The sequence below is a fragment of the Trichoplusia ni genome, chromosome 15, assembly GCF_003590095.1.
Source record: "Trichoplusia ni isolate ovarian cell line Hi5 chromosome 15, tn1, whole genome shotgun sequence".
NCBI lineage: Eukaryota > Metazoa > Arthropoda > Insecta > Lepidoptera > Noctuidae > Trichoplusia > Trichoplusia ni.
In genome coordinates, this window is record NC_039492.1 from 4,041,294 (window position 1) to 4,061,438 (window position 20,145).

The 20,145-nt window shown below is 36.5% G+C and overlaps 1 protein-coding gene across 3 annotated transcripts; it reads left to right on the top strand.

Moving 5' to 3' along the window:
• Positions 1–1,289: 1,289 nt before the first annotated feature.
• On the top strand, positions 1,290–18,678 carry LOC113501240 (protein Wnt-1). 3 transcript variants are annotated; one of them, XM_026882320.1, is made up of 4 exons: positions 1,290–1,922; positions 7,745–8,007; positions 15,547–15,845; positions 16,688–18,678. In XM_026882320.1, exons 1-4 carry the CDS (start codon positions 1,834–1,836, stop codon positions 17,213–17,215), a joined length of 1,179 nt encoding a protein of 392 aa, XP_026738121.1. In that variant the 5' UTR covers positions 1,290–1,833; the 3' UTR covers positions 17,216–18,678. The 3 variants fall into 3 exon arrangements, with proteins under 3 accessions (XP_026738121.1, XP_026738122.1, XP_026738123.1); XM_026882321.1 differs by lacking the exon at positions 1,290–1,922 and adding an exon at positions 1,937–2,144; XM_026882322.1 differs by lacking the exon at positions 1,290–1,922 and adding an exon at positions 2,154–2,207.
• Positions 18,679–20,145: the final 1,467 nt, after the last annotated feature.

A 20,145-nucleotide genomic window follows, 5' to 3' on the forward strand; every position in this document is an offset into this window, starting at 1 on the left:
CTATTCACGAACCAAATAAAACTAAGTTTTAATATAAATAACGATACATTTTTGATCAATGATGACTTTAATACATCAAGGTGAGTCGTGGACAAACACGGCGATGAAAGATTATGTGGTTTAACTTTTTTTTTTGGAAAACCTCTTAATTATATTAATAAAATATTTAGTGCTACAGATAGATTTTTATGTCATCTACCTAAAAAAAAATGTTAGAACATTATAACAATGCTTTTAAGTACCGATTTCATCGATGCCACGCAATTTTTGGGTCCGGGAAATTCACCCATATGTTAGACCTATAATATTTATTCAAGGTATATTTAAACTGAACCTTCTCACGACCAAATTCTAATCTACAACTTATTTCGTACAATTATGTCTCAAGCATTATCTGCGATATACAATCAGAAATTTAAATATTCCATAATGCTAAATAAAATACACTATACTACTCAGATTATTGTCTTATCATGCAATTTCCCAACTCGCACACGGCGGCGTGGGCGCACGGCTAGCACCGCACGTGGTCGCGGTGTGTATGCGCAGGCGCAGCACCGCCGGGCCCTGATTGGCCGCGCCGCGCCGCCGCCCCTCCCACCACACGAAACGCTGACTCACGCACGACGTGTGAACTAAACTTGGTTTTTATGATGGAATTTTTAAGTTATTTTTGTATTTTATATGTATATATGAAATTAAAATAGGTTTAGAGATAATTAGGTTAATGTTTGTGTTATTGAAAATGTGGCCTGTATCAGACAAAATAACAGTTTATATTTCATTTATCTTTGGGAAATGCTTAAACAGCCTTAGTCTTAAAAATAGACGGAAATTCTAGTGTATTATTCTCAAAATCGCTTCATTCGTTTTGAAGATCAACGGCACCAAACAAACTTTAACGTATTTACATCGTCATAATGTTAGTATGATAGGCAAACAGTACAACACAATATTATTGCTAAATTCTAATAATGTCAATATTTACATTAAACTCAAGTACTGAGTACCTACTTAATTCATGGAAATGTTTAGACTGCTAGCTACCTGGATTCGGTAGATAGCGACACAAAGTAAGTAATATTAACAACATACGATTCCTAGAAATCTCTACACACAAAATTGTACCTAAAAGGATACCAACTTATGTCATGGTGGTGTTACAAATTCATTTAAGTCTTTCAAAATGGTATAAGGTTTAAAATCCCATGTACATTTATTTGTGTTGAATGAAACATTCTAAGTTTTAGTAAGAATAAACAATTATGCAGGAATTCAGCATTTTATATGTCTAATGCAAGTAATACTTGAATATGTATGCAATAGGTATTAAAACAAGCAGTTATCATTAATATAAGTACTTTACATTAAGTATTTATGTAGTAATCTTTAAGTGAATACCTATGTGAAGTTGATAATTATAATAAACAAGGTAATAATTGCATAAGTGTGCCAGGGACTTAAAAAATACGACATATGTAGTTAACAAAATACACTATGTGCTGCCGATATGCGGTTGTCGTAATTTGCAGAATGACGTCCGATTAAAACTGTGCAAAAACAAAAACAGAAAATACCAACTGATCCTGTCTACCAAAACTATGTGTCCAACAATCCAATTACACGAATTATCTCACATAACCTAATGACCTAAACACATCAAAGATTTGTAAGACAAAAAAAAAACAGAAGTGCGAGACCAATCGGGCGGTGTGACAGGTAGATACCTCCCACCAATACTTGGACCGACCCCGCCTCGATGGCTGGCCTGCGTCGCTCGCCAGACGTATCTGAGTCGAAGCGCCGCGCTCACGCTCGCGGGGTCCGCCCATTATGAAGTGCCTGTGGTTATTTGTGATCGTTCTGTGTTTCACGTGCGAAGCCGCCAACAAGCCTCGGAGGGGACGCGGCAGCATGTGGTGGTGAGTGGCGTGTCTGTTATGTTTTGTTTTCATCTTTGATCCACCCCGGTTCATGCGGGTATGTGTTTGTTGACATTTTGTTACGTCAAACTTTTACCCTCTACTTATTTGCATAGTTCTAACCTATTTGCATAGTCTGTAGCATAAACTCATGACACACAACTTAAATTGTATGTAAACGTCAAAATAATTGTGTTACTACTTGTTGGTTAACTTAAATTGGTAAAGAAACTGTTTATTAAAAAAAAAACTACCGAATACTCGCTATTCTCATATCAAAACACGGTAAATGTTTGAGTTTAATAAAGTGCCGGTGTCGTAAACTATACAACAGTATGAGCAACTTGTGTATTGTACCTTCCGCATAACACCGGCCACAACAATGTTGTCTTCAACAGATGTCTGACATAAATTGGGCTCGGAATAATTAGCGGACTATTAAACGAGGCATAAAACTTGCGTACTAGTGTGAAATCGATAATAGCGCACTAAAACTTAATACTGTAGTCTTACGAATTGGTTGTTCTGTTTTTAACGGGTTGTTCATAAAATCAATTTAATAGACACAATAATTTGATGAGGATTTGAGTAGATAAATTCCTTGAGTAAAATTTACAAATACGTAACTTTAAGCTAACAATTATAAATTGACAAAGTTAATAAACTTTACGGCGATAAATAAACAGTGAAACGACAAGTTTTATGATAGTAACAAATCTTCGTTTAAGCATTAAATATTAATACTTCACATTAACTAACAAAACATTCGTCTACATCACTATTAAATAAAGAATGACTAATGTACTTAAACATTGACGTACAAAACACGTAACTTTAATAAATATTCTTAAGATTCAATGTAACACTTTAACCTACAAGTTAATTCAATAAAATAATTCCTGTATTAGCTAATATTTAAACTTGTTGGAAGAACTAGATTTAACTAGTTCAAAATAGCAGTTGTTGTCAGCTCCCGTTGAGTTGACTGACAGGGGCATCAAGTTGTATTTGCATACACTATCACACTGCTTCTGGTATGCGACCTAACTAATCTTCTGTTGTAGACTTAGAAATCTACTAGATATGGTGTAAAACTTAAAATAGAAACAGTTTTATTAACGTTATAAAGAAACCGATACAACAATTTTTTTTTAGATCGATTGTAATAAATTGGAATCAGTGAAATCAGTGTGTGAAATGTATGATAGTTCCTGTTACTAATTAATTATTTTAATTTGGGACAGATACCTTAATATCATTTCGGACAAATAAAATACAAATATTCAATCAAAAGGGCTATATTCATGAAAGCTACCGTTTAATATTGTTAAAAAAATATACTATAAACTTATAACAGTGACATAATTTTAGCGATTGCTGAAATGCTAAAAGTAAAATAGAAATAAAAACTAAAACCAAAAATAAACACACTCACATTAAAACGCAATATTTTCCCCAAATTATACTATAAGTCTCAGCTTATTAATTTAGTGTAAACATTATAAATCCACACATAAATACAGCGCCAATTAGCCATGTATCAAACGCAGTATTAATTATCGTGATATTGAAAACGCAAACGCAACGTCGCCGCGTCGACCGGAACGCGTTTATTTACGATACCAATTAACAAGTTTATAAAACAACAAAATTATAAATTTATAATTTCACCCAATTTATTGAATTTAGAATGAAATGAGAGTATTTTTTTATTTAGAGTTACAATATTTAAATTTAGATCACTACTTTTAAAATTGGAATCGGATTTAAATCACCGTTATTGTCGCATGGATTGTTTCAATGTTTAACATTAATATTCTCATAACTTATGTTTGTATAATTATTTAGCCTCATAACTCTTTTAAATATTATTTGTATATTCATTGCTAAGAGATATTGCAGGAAGTAGTTTATTGACACTTAATTAAGCCTTCCCAGGGAGTCCCCTTAATTTTGCAGTCGACATATCAAATGTTTATTTAAAATTTAACTGCTTAACTAAAAGGTTACTAAGTTTAGTCTAGTAGATAAATTAAGCAAAGATTATAACTTCACACATAACATAATTTTAACAAAGCTTCCATTATATATTTTAGACTAGCTTTCAGACTTAGTTCTGTCTGGTTATAATTTTTAAGAGTAAGGGCACCTCTATACAATTTATATGCATATTGCATTATCAAGTTATTAACAATGTCAACAAACAGTGGCTCGTGCTATTGCATTACACAAATACACTACATCTGTTTGAATAATTAATTAATTTAAGATAAAATTACGTTCGTAGTTGCTTTAAAAAATGTTTTAAATTTTTAAGAAAATACATTTTTTATAACAAAATTAAAACATTCTTCTTATTGTTAAATATAATGTTTTGATATTATTATAACGCTACTCATTAATAATGTAATTTAAATAATATTGTAACACATTAAAAGTTTGAGATTTTAATCCGCCGTCGGCCGGCGCGCGTCGCGGCTTTTATATAACATTCGTAACGTTTTTAGTTTTCTTTAAATTAACTGTTAAAATAACTATACAATTCATTTATTTGATTTATAATACTAACTTTTTTTTCAATAAAAATAGGAATTATAAATTATAGTTAATTTTTTTATAAAAGAACTTATTTTATTTTGTTTTTTCTTTAGTTAACTCCAAAAAAACGTTTATATTTATATTTTAAAATTAAAAGCCTTTCTATTTTAACATTTAAACACGTATAAGAGCAATGAAAATGTCCGCGATACAATCGGGCGCGACCCGACGGCGAAGGCGTGAATACTTCAACCAAATTCTTATCAACTTTCTACAAAACACTCGTAAAACTTACGTGAACTGTGTTAATAGTGGCTTACATTAAAAAAAAGCATTTAATCCATCATCGTAACATATCAAAACATTTTTTGGTATTCATTTTGCAATACTAATGACAGCGACAAATAAATAATGAAATAATTCTAATAAAAATAAATGTTTAGCCGTCAGTAAGATCTTTAAACTCATTCCCCTCGCATTCATCAGCTTTAGTATTAATCAATACAACGTCAAACATAATAGCTTCATAAAGATTAATATAAACTAATAACTCTTATTATAAATTCGGTAACTCGACAAAACGGCGGAAAAAAACATTCAACACACCTTATTTCTGCTCTTTCGAACATTAATCATCGAAAACAGATACCTTAATGACATTCAAGACGTTAATAGGCACCACAATTAACATACAACATATTTTTTTTGGTTATAAAATATTTTACAAAAGTGAAAAAGTTCTACTATAAATCTTATCAAGGTAATATGAAATATAAAGGCGAGCACTTAGTTCTTTGGGCAGCTGCCGGAAGATGGTGTATCGGTCCCATTCCTCTCAAGTCACAAGCCCACACTATTTAAAGGACAAAACTAAAAATAAACCAACAACCTACTTGAGACAAGCAGATATAAGTTGAAATTAAAATGAACGAAATAAATGTTGCAATTCTTTATTTAAAGTTTAAATAGTTTGTTCATGTGTAAATTGCCGCGAATTTATGAGCGACTTCATTCTTTATTCGGAATCAGAATGACAATAATTCAAATGTTTCATTTTTATTTTATCAATTAAGTTTGAAATAAAAGTATTCTAGAATGAGAAATGGTGGTAACGGTACTCTGTGGAGAATAATCAATATAATTGATTCTCTCGCTTAGTTTTAATTACTAGGCCGTTTAAATTGTGCCCAGTGGTCGAAATGATTTTACCCTCGGGCGCTAATATCCAACTGTAGCACATAAAATCTTCGTACGTTGCCTCAAGCAAAAAAGAAATCGCCACACCTCACTTCATTCGTATTCATCACTCGTAGTCCATATTACATTACGGTCGAAATCGCGTGCCGGCGTCATGATACCACTGATAACGCCGACCAGTCTTACAAGACACTTTACTCTCGTTGTCATTCGTACATTATTCTTCAGTTTAAAGTGTAATGTTAAATTGGTTTATAGTGTTTGATATTTTGACGCCTCGCGAGAGCCAACAAATTAAATAATAAAGGACTGATTCGTATGCAGGACGTGTGCCGAGAATGAAGTCTTCCATTTTAAGGACATGTGTTGCTAAATCCAAATTGCGAGGAAGTTGTACCAAGGAAATTGCGGTCGCATTGATCTTTATTTTTAATCTTATTTGTTAAGTTGTTATTGTTCTGCTTTATTTTATTTATTAAAGTTTGCAATTCGCACAGTTATTCATTACGTAACACGCATACTGGGAAGGCATGCAATATTTGACTCAGAAAAATTTAAAAGTTCATATGAGATAAAACAATTTTGTTCTAAAGGCAAAAAAAAACTAAATTCAATTTAAGTAGCAAAAATGCGTTCCAAAAACAAAAATGCATCCCACAAAAAAAAAACGAAACACATCGACAAGTCTAAGGCACAAAACACGGGAACGCAAGGAACGTATCTTAATTACTCAAACAAGGAGACACAAGTCGTCTTCAGAGACAATATTTTGACACATTCACACAGGCTTTATCGCTGTGCAAACATTACGTTTGTTCGTGAAAGCCATTCAGAATTTTTTCCTCGAGGACTGTGTGTAACCACTATTTGAGTTTCTACCAACGTGACAAGTGCAAAGGACCCTATATTATGGTCGGGCAAATAAGGTTATCCCTCGTTTTTGTTTTAAACCGTTCGTGGGTGTCAATATAACTGGACAACAATTTATTGCACCTACATACGGATTTATTCTATCAATTCTATTGCTAGTGCATACACATTTTAAATTGGACTGATTTATGTCATGTATAATCTAAATTCTATTGAATTGTCACTTTTAATTATTGACATGCCGTTACAAAAATAACGTATGAACACGTGTACATTAAAATCTAAAATAGTTGATCTATATAACCGTTATTAAGTGTCGCTTTGACAAATGAAGGTTTTATTCGTTTTCTACACGTGTTATTTGCCGTTAAAAGTAAAGTTATTAACCATTTATTATAAATATGATGTTGACAGTAATAAAAATTTGCCCGCCGGTCGTCTCCGCTACTAAATGTGTAATATGTAAAGTGTTGACGCCTATATTTTAACCATATTAAGAGGTCGCTAATGTGTTTATATACAGTGTAGTCACGAAATAATTACCAAACAATCTCCCACGCGAGTTTCACAATAGAGACGTCATCATAGCACAGCCGACGGCTCAAACTATCAACCATATATCCGTTTCATCTCTTTGTCTATTATTTTTAGAAGTAGAACAAAAATTTAAAACCATCGCCTCCGTGAATTCTCGAAGGAAACGAGAATTTCCGACGAACACGTTCATATTTACGTAACACTCGACTACAAAGAAAAGCAAATAGAAAAGTAATACGATTTCCAGCGTTCCAAGTGCGAGAGTGCACCGAGGCCTTTTTTTACTGTGGGCCGAATATGTTGGTGGAGCGAGGCCGAGTCAACAGGCCGTGATCTCGATCGCTCTCAGCCCGTGTTTACCCGCTCGGCCCTCAAGGATTAATGCGCGACGCAAATATTTATCTAAACGTCTGCGGATTGACAGTTCGGTCGTCAATTGTTTGTTGTCTTTACCTTTTCAAATGAGCATTTCATTTCGAGTTGCACCCATTGCCTTAAGTGGCGTTCGGGTTGTGTTTATTTTCGTTGTTTTTCTTTATTAAGTTTTTCGAACGCGAGGCATTGTCTTTTACAGTGACAAAAGTCAATCTTATCGCTTTTGGACAATGAGATTTGTTTTTGTGGGTGCTTGATTAGCAAGTCTTAAAGAGCCTTTTGTAATAAATCCTATTTTGTTGCAGGGGTATAGCCAAAGCCGGGGAACCAAATAATCTCTCACCGATTTCACCTGCAGTCCTTTACATGGACCCAGCTGTTCACGCCACACTCAGGCGGAAACAAAGAAGGCTAGCGAGAGAGAACCCTGGAGTGTTATCAGCAGTTGCAAAGGGCGCCAGCATGGCTGTCGCCGAGTGCCAGCACCAGTTCAAATACAGAAGATGGAACTGCTCAACAAGAAACTTCCTCAGAGGGAAAAACTTATTTGGCAAAATCGTGGACAGAGGTAAGCACTTATTAGATTAATTAAATCCAAACAACTGACAAAGGTTGACGAGTTAATACTCGAATCACGTTTTTGTTGTCACCTTCACGAACAAAAACTGAACAATAAATGCAAAAACGTTTTTGGGTACACGCGTCATTCATTTGTCTCAATTTTGATATAACGAAAAAAAAACGAACAAAACATTAAAAAGAACTTAAGAAGATAAGCCCTAAATACCCTTCTTAAATACTAAGGAAACAGATTACAGACCATTGAGACGTTTAAGAGGCTAATCTTTAAAAAACTCCATCGAAAATTTCGACTCGCATACAGTTCGCATTTAACCCTGCAAATACTAACGGTGGACAAAAAGATGTGTTTTGTATAAATCCCCAATTCCAGTTACAAAGAGGAGCTACAAATTAAGTGATATCTTTAGTTGGCAACCCTTTTAAAAGATTTTATCTGTATTCAACGGGAGGGTAGCGAGTCGGGGGCACATATAAAGGACTCATCAAGATAAAACATCCTGGATCAATTACACGACGCTGAGTGACGTTCCTGTTCCTGTTTGTCGATAAATCTCTTTTTTTACAATTCCTTTTTTTTTAAAAACGCTCGTTTCATATTTTTCCATAGATACAAATAAGTTTACATTTTGATCAATGAGATCATAATCCGATTTTAATTCCGCATCGATTCTCAATAGAGTATCGATAAAAAAAAAACGTGTTTTTATGCCCCATAAACACCGGTCCACAATTGCGCTAGCGTCGAATCCATTTAGTTGATTTGAATGGATGTAGATTATTATCAATAGATATAAATCAGCAAATAGATACCCATTAGCCACACAATACTGGTTGCCCAACTGAATTCAATAGCATAGGGAGAAAATACAGGCAATAATCCCTTTTACAAGTTTTACTTAAAACATCGCATTAAGTATTTAAAGCAGTATAAAGACTTAGTTTTCAATTTAAAATAATAACATACATTTATAAAGGTACACTTCGAAATTAAAATGTTTTAAAACGCATTGCTTTATTTAGTTTCGTGGAGAGTTGAGACATCGAGGGACTTTATTGTCTACGGCATAAGGTAGCTAATCGTTTAGCAATCAAGTTTGGGACCGGTATAGTGTTATTTTGTCGTCAGATCGGGGCTGCCCTATCTCCGGTGTCCGATTTCGATGCTTTGTACGCGATACGCCTTATTATGAGCCTGCGAACATCTGTTCGGCACAACAAGAATTATTCGCTATAATAGCAAAAAAATGCACTTTTGTGATTCAATTCTGTCGTTAACATTATTTGTATTTTTTTTTTGCGTTCGTTAATAAGTTTTTGCAACAAAGCTTTTAAGCGTGAGTGTAAACATCGTATAAATCAGATATCGAATTTAAATTAATTCTGTCAATAAATATGAGTAATATGAAAATGCTTTTGTTGGGTTACAGTTCAGGGCGAGCATTAGAGGGTTATCTTGTAAATTAAGAGCATAGTCTGTGGTGTCTCGAGATAATTCGTGCTCATTTTGAATTCGGCACGATAATAATAATACGTCTATATGTTTTTGAACGTATGTGGTATCTTCTACGTCTGTTCCGGTTATTGACCCCGGCTTCAAATCCGTTAATGAATAGAACAAGCCGTGTCTGTAAATGTCGTTCTGTTAGCGGTCCAAGTGGACTTTTCTTAATGTTGAGAACCCAATGTGTACAATTTGTTTACATTTAAACCTCCTTTTAGAAAATATATCGCCTTATAATAAATTAAGAAAAAATATTAGTATTATTCTGTCTTTGCTTTAAAAATATGGTTTAAAAAAAAGTAAGTACCTTCTTTTAGGCATAAAATTTAGTCTAATTTTAATTCTCACTTTGGTCAGATTTAGATAATTTGAAATTACACCTTTAATTTGTTCAAAAACCAATTTAATTAAATTGTATAAAAAACGATTGATTAATAATACTATTATTATGAAATATGAGTATTAATATATAATTAACTGACAAATCAAAGACATAAAAACGATCATTAAAGACTTGAGAAATCTCATAACACTACTGCAACAAATCTATTGTTGATACAAATGGCATTTTCTCATTAAAAAACAAGATATCATAAAACATTAAGCTTATAAAATATTCATGAAGAACGAAATTGGTAACAAATCGCAATTAGGTACACGTATGTTTACACAACGTTTAAGTTGCTCGTAAAGAAAAAACCTTCGGTTGGGTCTCGTCACCTCGGGCGAAACACCAAAAACCAAGAACATTACACAAATAAAGAACTATTTATGTTCCAAATAGTTATTAATGTCATCTACGATTTCATTTCTAAATACGGCCAATTTTAGTGTTGCGAGCCCACGAGAAAGTTACTGAAAGCTTAACTCGGCTCGAGACAACGTAAGGCATCATTCACAAGTCAGCTTACACAGAAACGGATTGCCGTTCATAATTCAGCTAGACACAAAGCCAGTCATATTAATTTAAAACATTAAATCATTCAATTCTAGTACCTGAATGCAAATGATATATAGTTCTTACGCACACACTAAAGTATAAACCATCGACAGTCATAAAACTAAATGCCTAGAGCAAAAAATAAACATTGATATTGTATGCGAGCATACAAACTATAAAAGCAAGTACCATTTTTCTAAATTAAAAAGCCAGATATATCACACGGCTCGGACCACCATCGCAATCATTTCACATGATAAAAAGAGCAAGTGGATTACAAAATTTATGTTATATGCGTGCGCATTTAGAGCATATTACCTACTTTATTAAAGGCCGTCAGGGCGGGCGAATCGCACGAACGCATTTATACACTATACGATTTTTTAATACATTGCAATTACGTTTATTTGAAGAGCATAAAAACGGAGTCGACCCCGCGGGAGCTCGTCACAGCGCTACTCAATAAATAAAAAACATAAACTCGCAAATGTTATACCCGAAACTCATCAGTCCCGAAGAAATAAATAGTGCCTGCGTTATTAGGATGTGAGCATACAAAGCCCCCCCGGACGCGACACCAATAATTAGTAATTTACACGTTGTCACACCATTGACACTCGGACGCGACAACTTCATCTCATTGTGGTGTAAACCTCAAGGATCGTATTAACACAAACGATGACAACGACACAATAGTGAGGCCTTTATTCGTCGCGTCATTGTCGAGTCGAGAATAGAAAATATATGGTCCGAGTTCCCGCGGCGGCCCCCTGCCGTGTAGTTTAGCGATTCCACTGCACTCGTACAAGATCCACGGAAGCCACGTTTACACCTAACGTAGCTCCTAATGGCAGGTAACTCGGCCAATAAAACCCGACCTTTTTTCAAATATTTCCTGTTTTGGTGTGTATCGTACACGCACCCGAGATTCCGACGTCGTGGGTGGATAAAACGTATAAAACGATCGACACCGAAAATAAAGCCGATATAAAATGCCCTCGACGAAATATTTAATGCTCAATTAGATAAGCGTTTTAGGTTGTGTGGCGTTTGAATTGTTTTCGAGATAAAGCGCGTTTTGTGAAACTGAAATGAGACGATTAGGCTCGGCGAGGGACCGGTGGCGAGCGAGATCATATTTATCGTCGGATTCCCAGTCTCCAACGCTCCGATCGCCCTTTTGTTGTTTATGGACAGATCACTTAAAACGAAATTATTTTCGGTGCTTTTTCTGGAGTTTGAAAACAAATGTCTTTGTCCATTGTGTGAATGGGTGTCGCGGTGTTGGCTGGTAGCCAGTGGTAGCTGGGAGCGCTTTGTGCCACTCACAATGAGTGATATACGACCGACGTAATTTTGAATTGTCGCACCGGAGCCTCGGGACGTGGACTCAATGTGAAATTATCACCCATACATGGCATAACGAAAATGAATTATTGCTTTTTATTGCCTCGTCTTCCAAGGGCCTTTACGGCAAAATTGCCTCTCGGATTCTATTTATCTACAACTATACCGCGAACTCTATTCTTATTTCATTAACTTATGAATCTCATCTTTAATAACCTCTACAGTCCGTCTTTCAGTAGATAAAATATCATCATATACTCATAAAAGACATGTTTAGATACAAATGACACGACGTCAATGACTTCATCATGGTTGGATAAAGCGGTGCGAGCCGGAACGATTTCTAAACCGGCCAAACACCGTATTATAAAACGAGTGATTTATGGTTGTTTTGAGTAATTACGTCTCATCAAATTTGAATAATGCAAGTCGTCATAAATAAGGCAGAAGAAGCGCGACGCGCGAAACCTCCATAAGTCAATCTTTCAAATTAATCTTATGGAAACACCCCAGCGTGATGACTCAATGCGGACGGGAACATATTTAATTAGTACATTAATTTTGAATTATTTAATGGTAGTGGCCGCGGGGCCAGGTGTTCGTCAAATGTCAACAGTGATTAAGTTTTATTTTAACTGCGATGCGGCGGACGCGCGCTCGGATTTACGAGTTTTTGACTTTTATAAATTCTCAACGCCTCAACTTAACTGCCAATCCGTCGGGATGGAATTATCGCTCGGTGCTCGCGTTGTAAACCCACCACGGGACCATTTATTATCTGCACAGATAATCCACGGACAGCACTTTATTATCAGTTATAATAATAATTTACTTTTATAGATCCACATTACTCATGTTTGTTCTTATTTGACTGCGATTTGATGGGGCGAAATTGCCTCAATAAAATAATAGCACACCTTAATTATGAATATTTTATTGCGTAGGCCTATACAAGCCGGTAACTAATGGCTGTTTGTATTAGAGGTTATTCAGCGCCGGCGTCGGATTAGCGTTGTTTGGCCGTTTAATTAGGCTCGTGGCAAGAATTTACATTTATTAATGCCGTGACTAATGCGCTCACGAGGACAGAACCTTTTTACATCTGTCATAATTTTTCTACGTCGCGATTTATTCGCAAAATGTGATAATCGGCTTTGTTGCTCGTCGTATCGACCACGATGATATATGAAAACAATTTATTAATAGTTATAAATGGTACTTATGTTTTATGCAAAGCAAATAATCATTACTGAAGTGATGTCAAACGGGTCGGGGCACGGCCGTGAATCATCGACAGCCGAACCTCAAAACTCTCACAGACCAATTAAAAATTATTTCCAGTTGTCGTTTATGTATCTAATTGGTCGAGTAGCCGCGTACCGTTAGATCATGTTAGAGATAAAGTAAAAGTAGCGATGTTAAAATCACAGCGGGCAGTGATTCCCATCTGTTGTGGCCAGCTGTGGCGACACCGTCTCCGGGGTATGAAGTCTGGGCGGCGCGCAGCACGTGGTGCACCTGGCCGCGCGGCGCCGCGCCGACCTCCGACTCCTCTCAATCGTAACGCACTAAACAGACATCCGTAAAGCCACGCCCGATTTACAGCCGATAAAACACTAACCTGCAATGTAGTGCCCACTGCACTTGTCGATAACCCCGTACTCCATCGACACTCCTAAATACAAACCCGATTAGCCCAAAGCTATTATTTTACGAGCGTTATTTACGTGTGCCATATTTAATTGGCCCTCACCTATACGTTATAGTTAATACGACCGAACGTTTCCAAGTCATTACAGAAGATAAATGCATGACTTCGCGACCGCTATACGTACCTTGAATTAATTTCGTCCGAGCATTGAATGATGGCGAAATTGACATTAAAATTCTCGGTCGAACGTCTCAAGTAATTGCTGAATAAAATACTTTTGTATAACATCCCAAAGGGAAGCACAAAAAGCGAATCCGAGAGCGGTCTGCGGCAGTGTGTGCGCACCGTAATTTATATCGGTGCACGATGACAACTCAATAAAAAAATGATTTCATTTGCTTATTGAGTCCTTAATAAAGCTGGCGCGGGCTCCTCCGGGCCCGTTCCACATATTATTATTATAAATAACAACAAATACGCGTTCCTTATTATTTTTACATCCATACGGGATCGGTGAGTTTTTTCCGAAGGGATTTTATGGTGGTGCGTCGGTGGGCGGAAGGCCACCAAGGGAGCGCGCGAGCCTCACTATATTACTAAATGAACGGCATTAGCCAGCGAGGTGACACGCGATTACACTTGTGTTAGAGCGGCGTTAATTGTCAGTTTTATTTTCATTCAGATATTTAGCGATCAAGATCAGATCTTAATGGCTTTTGAGGAATTCCATCATAACCTTGGACGCGTTCGGTGCGAGACCGGATAATGAGAGGCTGAACAATGCCCGTATTAAAGCACTTTATGCCATAAAATTACAATGTCTACCAGATAAAGTCTCGGTTCGATATTCAACATGTATAGACTACCGATGTGGCACGACCAGTGATTAATAAAAAAACTAATCGATTATTATAATGATGTCGTAGGCCGCACGGGTTACGTCACTGGGGTCCCGGTTCAGTAAATAATATCGTCTTATTGTGTAGCCGAGCCCGCGTAGACAAAGGCTCGGTATGGTATTAATCGTTAAAAGTACAAGGGCTATTAAATCGATATTAAGAGAGAGAATTCGATGCGCGCGCCGTACCACTTGTAATGATCAAATTTATAATCTCTCGGGTAGGTAAGAGGCGATTCTTTTATTTTTAAATCTCGGAGATATACCCTCTCTCTCTCTTTTAATTGTATTTTATGAGTATTTGATTCTAATGCCGGGCCATTAATTATTTATAGTATTCGATACGGGATGCAAGCATCGATTTATGTATTCGTCCGTGCGGGATGAATGAACGCGATGCAATCATTGCTCAAGTCTTTATTGTGTGAATATAAACTTAATGATCTTGTTGCTCTTAAACGATTATTACCTTACTTGATAACTTTAAACACTGTGATCAAGCGGAATGTTAATAAAGTGTACTGATTAGGTCCCAACAGTTCTCGCCTCGTTTAGGACTTGCCATTTAGAATTAAAAAGCTTAGACCCAGGCTCGTATATTATGAAGAATAAAATCGTGCAGACAGGTCGAAACTTGAGATAGAATTTTACGAAGGAAATTAAAAAACTAATGTGCCCATTGCTCTCGAAAAGGATTTTATATTGTCAACAAATTAAAAATGTCAATAAAATAATACGATTAAAAAGAGCAAAGCCAATTCAATCCCTCGGATTGCAGTTGCTTGATGACCCCAAATGTTTTGCGTGTTTAAATTATAATACATACCTAAAATATTTTAAAACGTCGAGATTTTTTATCCCTGTACCCGAAGCAATAATAAAATTTGATTAAAATATGGACCCCTCTTCTGTTGGGATGAATTAATTATACGAATATCAAACATGCCAAAGTGAAATATGTATATGTGGCCGGATAACTTAATAACAATAGCGCTCAGTTCAAACAGCAGCTATAATATATATGTACGAGTATATCTAGACAGCCACTAGCCACCTAACTTTATAGATATTACCTACTCCGTGTCTCACCACGATAATGATCAAACATTTAACAATTTGGTTGTAGAACCACTTTTGCTTTTTCCATACAATTTACATAAATTAAAGGAGCACTACTATTGTCACCAGGTTGCCGTGAAACAGCGTTCATCTACGCTATAACAAGCGCGGGAGTGACGCACGCGGTAGCTCGCGCGTGCGCGGAGGGCGCCATAGAATCGTGCACGTGCGACTATTCGCACATCGACCGCGTGCCGCACCGCAGCCGCGCCGCCGCCGCCGCTAACGTCCGCGTCTGGAAGTGGGGCGGCTGCAGCGACAACATCGGCTTCGGCTTCAGGTTCAGCCGCGAGTTCGTCGACACCGGGGAAAGAGGCAAAACTTTGAGAGAAAAAATGAACCTTCATAACAACGAGGCTGGCCGAGCGGTAAGTGTTGAACACCCATGTCAATAAGCTTATCCAATTGCCTCTCGACGGTAGCACCTTATAAACATTTATAAAACAATCAGTTATCGCCAATGAGGGCCATTGTCATCGCGCCATGTTTACATTACCATTATGGATGACGATCGATCGTCCGCCACTTGACATGTCGCTTGTGTAATATTAATTATGCGTCGGGCGGCGCGGCCCCTCTCGCGACGACTGCGCAACAGGCACTCATTCGTTGCGCTCGCGCATCTCCCTCCCACCGCACACCCACATTTGCATATCCACTGTCCGTTCCTTCCCAAAATTCATCAAAATGGGACGTCGGGCGCCCCGAGCCACCCAGACGCGTCATTAACCGCAGCGCTTAATTCCTGTCACGACAGCCACACTGGGTGTCCACCTGATGAATATTCACAGCATTCCATCGATTGTTTAACACATATTTGGACACTAGACTGTATAACATACGCGGCTATCTACATGTCAATGAATAAATACCGTCGTCCACGTTCTACGAAGCGCCTTCGCTCCGAGATAGGAAAATATTTACTGTCTCCCATCCTCGCGTCATTTATCTACCTTCTAAGAATGATGAATGTCCCTAGAGTATGATTTATGATCGGTCCACGCGCGGTGACGACCGGCCCACCTCTTCACGATTTGTAACAATTTGCTCGATCGTGAGATGCGATCGATGGAGTACGCTTAAAAGATCATCGATCACACTGTATCGAAGCTTATCGGTGGAATTTAAAGATATTTGGACATCATTATAGACCTCCCTATGATAGAATAAATTAAACTACGAGATGTTGATTGTGTTGTTTTGTTCCCAGCATGTGCAAACGGAGATGCGGCAGGAATGTAAGTGTCACGGCATGTCGGGTTCGTGCACAGTCAAGACTTGCTGGATGAGGCTGCCGAGCTTCCGCTCTGTGGGCGACGCGTTGAAGGATCGCTTCGATGGCGCGTCGCGGGTCATGACGCCTAACACGGACCTGGAGGCGCCGGCGCAGCGAAACGATGCGGCGCCACACAGGGTGCCACGAAGAGACCGATACCGATTTCAACTGCGCCCTCACAACCCAGATCACAAATCCCCGGGGGCGAAGGATTTAGTGTACCTTGAGCCTTCACCGGGCTTCTGTGAAAAGAACCCCAGGTTGGGCATTCCCGGTACACACGGGCGCGCCTGCAACGACACGAGCATCGGTGTCGACGGCTGTGACCTCATGTGTTGCGGCCGAGGGTACCGCACGGAGACCATGTTCGTGGTGGAGAGATGTAACTGCACCTTCCACTGGTGCTGCGAGGTCAAGTGCAAACTATGTCGCACGGAAAAAGTGGTGCACACGTGTTTATAGACATTCGGACGCCGCTGTAGAAGTGATCAATGAGAGAAACTTTAGTGTCGGACAGGTGTGATGTGACTCAGACTGGAGAGTGGACCTGTTTTTTATTCGGAGGCAAATAACGGACCTTGTATATAATCACTTCACTATTTCATCTATCCATGTCGTCGAAATCGTATATCATGTTGACTTATGTAAATAGTTTCTCTATCACTGTTTATTTCTTCTTTTATACATGATAATTGAACCGGCGTAAAATTAAAGTAAGCTACTCGTTCGGTTAATTTATTTGACTATTAAGTGCGAACATGTGATCTAGTAACTTTATTTTTCGACATTGTCGTTAGGAAATTAATGAGACCAGTTGACAGACGATTTATTCCATCATCGGCTCATTTTGAATGAATACTTAATTGGACTTATTGGTTTCCCTACGCGGTCAGCTGTGTATTTTATTTATTCGTAGATAACGTCCATACTCAACTGCACATTCCAAGAAGACACGTAAGCTTAAATTAAATGTACACTTTAAATGATATTTCTTAATATCATTCCAAAGTTAATACTCAGGGTTTTCAAAGAAGTTATTTGCAATTATTATAACAGCGGTAATATTCATTTGAGTTTTATAAATACTTTCTATTTTATGGACGTCCGCGTTGGGTGCATGCTCGCATAACTGTTTTGAGATTCAACAGCGAAATTATCTTGTAATTATAATTTCATATTATAATTAAATCGGTTAATGGAATTTGTGGCTTAATAGCATTTGCATAAAGTGTCTTCTTGGGTGTTCAGCGGCGGAGGTAGCGTAGAGCCTTATCAGTCAGTAAGTAGCGCCATCGTAAAAGTGTCCCACATTACGAGATAAACGCTCTGGAGAATTTTAATTAAATATTAAACGAATTAAATAATCAGTATTATACGTATAATATTGTATGCGTGTTGCGTCCGATATAGGGAGATAGTGTTGCACGCGAACCCGCCAGACATTTCTTACAAATTTTATACAAGTTCTGCCTCGAACCGTTTTAGTGTAATTAAATGCATGTGTTACTAATGTAGTAACTTATATACAATTCGTTATGTAATAAGACAATCGTAAGCGCAGACTTTTCACTTGGCAAGCTTACATTCAACCTTTGTGTTAACTCCGTTGTATTTTTCAATCAACAACTGACTCGGTTCGCTAATTTGACAAATTCAATTGCTTTTCGGTAACGTTTCTTTGACACATAGTTTGACATTCCAAATTCGACAGTTTGCCAGTATATGTGGAAGCTTTATTGATCATGCAAGTAATTATATCAACTTGAATGATATTTCATATGTGATATAAAATAGTTATAGCATGTAAGTGTGTATAGGTAGTCTAAATCTACTGAGCTTAATTATTGTGTAAAATAAATACACTAAGCATACTAACTCGTCATGTATGTTTTATATGAAAAAATATTTATTAAAACTTGTTTTAATTTATTATGTTTTACTTAAAAAAGTTTTCAAAGTAAAATAACGTGTTAGTTTTAGATAAAAAATCCGATGTTAAAACAATCGGTATTATTTAAAACAGGTGATCGAGTACATTTCATTGGGTTGTTTAAAAAAACGCTTAAAATTCGGATCTCTGTACATAAGTAACTTTAAAAAGAATTGTTTCGGATATTCAATGACAGAGTCTGAGGAACTGATACCGCATCGGATTTAAAAGACTGAAGTTATTTTTTTAATTTTCGTAGTTATATAATCCATGACTGGAAAAAATTAAAGCCATCGTTTTAAATTTTAGCATGATAGCTATTGTGATAAAAAAAGTATTTTAACGTAATTTAAAAACCGAACCAGTGTTACGTATTTCAAAAATCGAATTGAGGTATGTTTTAAACTTTTTATGCCTGACAGCTCTTACCGGTTTTATCCAAATTATGAATCTGTTGAATTGAATTGTCATTGTAAAATTTATTTTACGCATGTAAATATTGTCTTTAATCATTATTTTAAGTTATTTATGTGAATGTAGCATTTTAAACTGTTAATATTAGGTAAAAATACAATTGAAATCAGCTGAACTTATCTGAATCTCAAATCTTATTATTTGTATAATAAATGTACCTTTTTGAAATATATTTCGTCCAGAGACCGCTTTTTGGGTGTCGATACAATTTATTATAATATTGGTTGTACATTAGCAGTATCTATTTATAATTAAAATATTGATTAGTTGTTACTAAAAATATTAAATTGATCGAAAAACATTAAGTTTTGTTTCATTCCCTAATTATTAATGTTATTCACACGACACAAATTTTAAACTGAATAAGTTTTCAGGATATATTATTATTATGACACCTTTCAGCTTTCTTAAGTTTTGTATCACAGGGCCTATAGAACAACTTTCCTTACCAACAAGGGAAGTTACTCTGACCTGTCAGTTCCATAAATTTGATTCTTCATTCTTAGTAAGCTCTAAAAAAAATAACTTGCCAAGGCCTTTTATCATAAACCGTAGTTTATCACACTCATATTACACATCTTATTTTAAGCATCGCAGCATGAGCAAAGCATGTTGAGGTATAATTATCTTAAATTTCTGAGACTACCAAATGAGATTTTGTTAATTTTGTGCGTGTACTTCAATTAAACTTTAGCGCAAATATCTAAATAACAGTAGATATATAGAATATTCTTTATTGCACACCACATAAGAAGAGGATTGCATTCAAATAAATAGTTACATGGCGCCACAATGGGCGGTCTTATCGCTAAAAGCGGTCTTTATTCAATTTCTGCAATACCTACATAATCTCAATTTCAAGCGGAAAAAAGCCCTGGTACCTTAATACATGCAAATCTAATGTATTGATTTACCCTATCCATTCAATTCCAATGAAGAAAAGTGTCTTTTATTCGTATTTGACACCATACTTAAACTATTTCTTAGC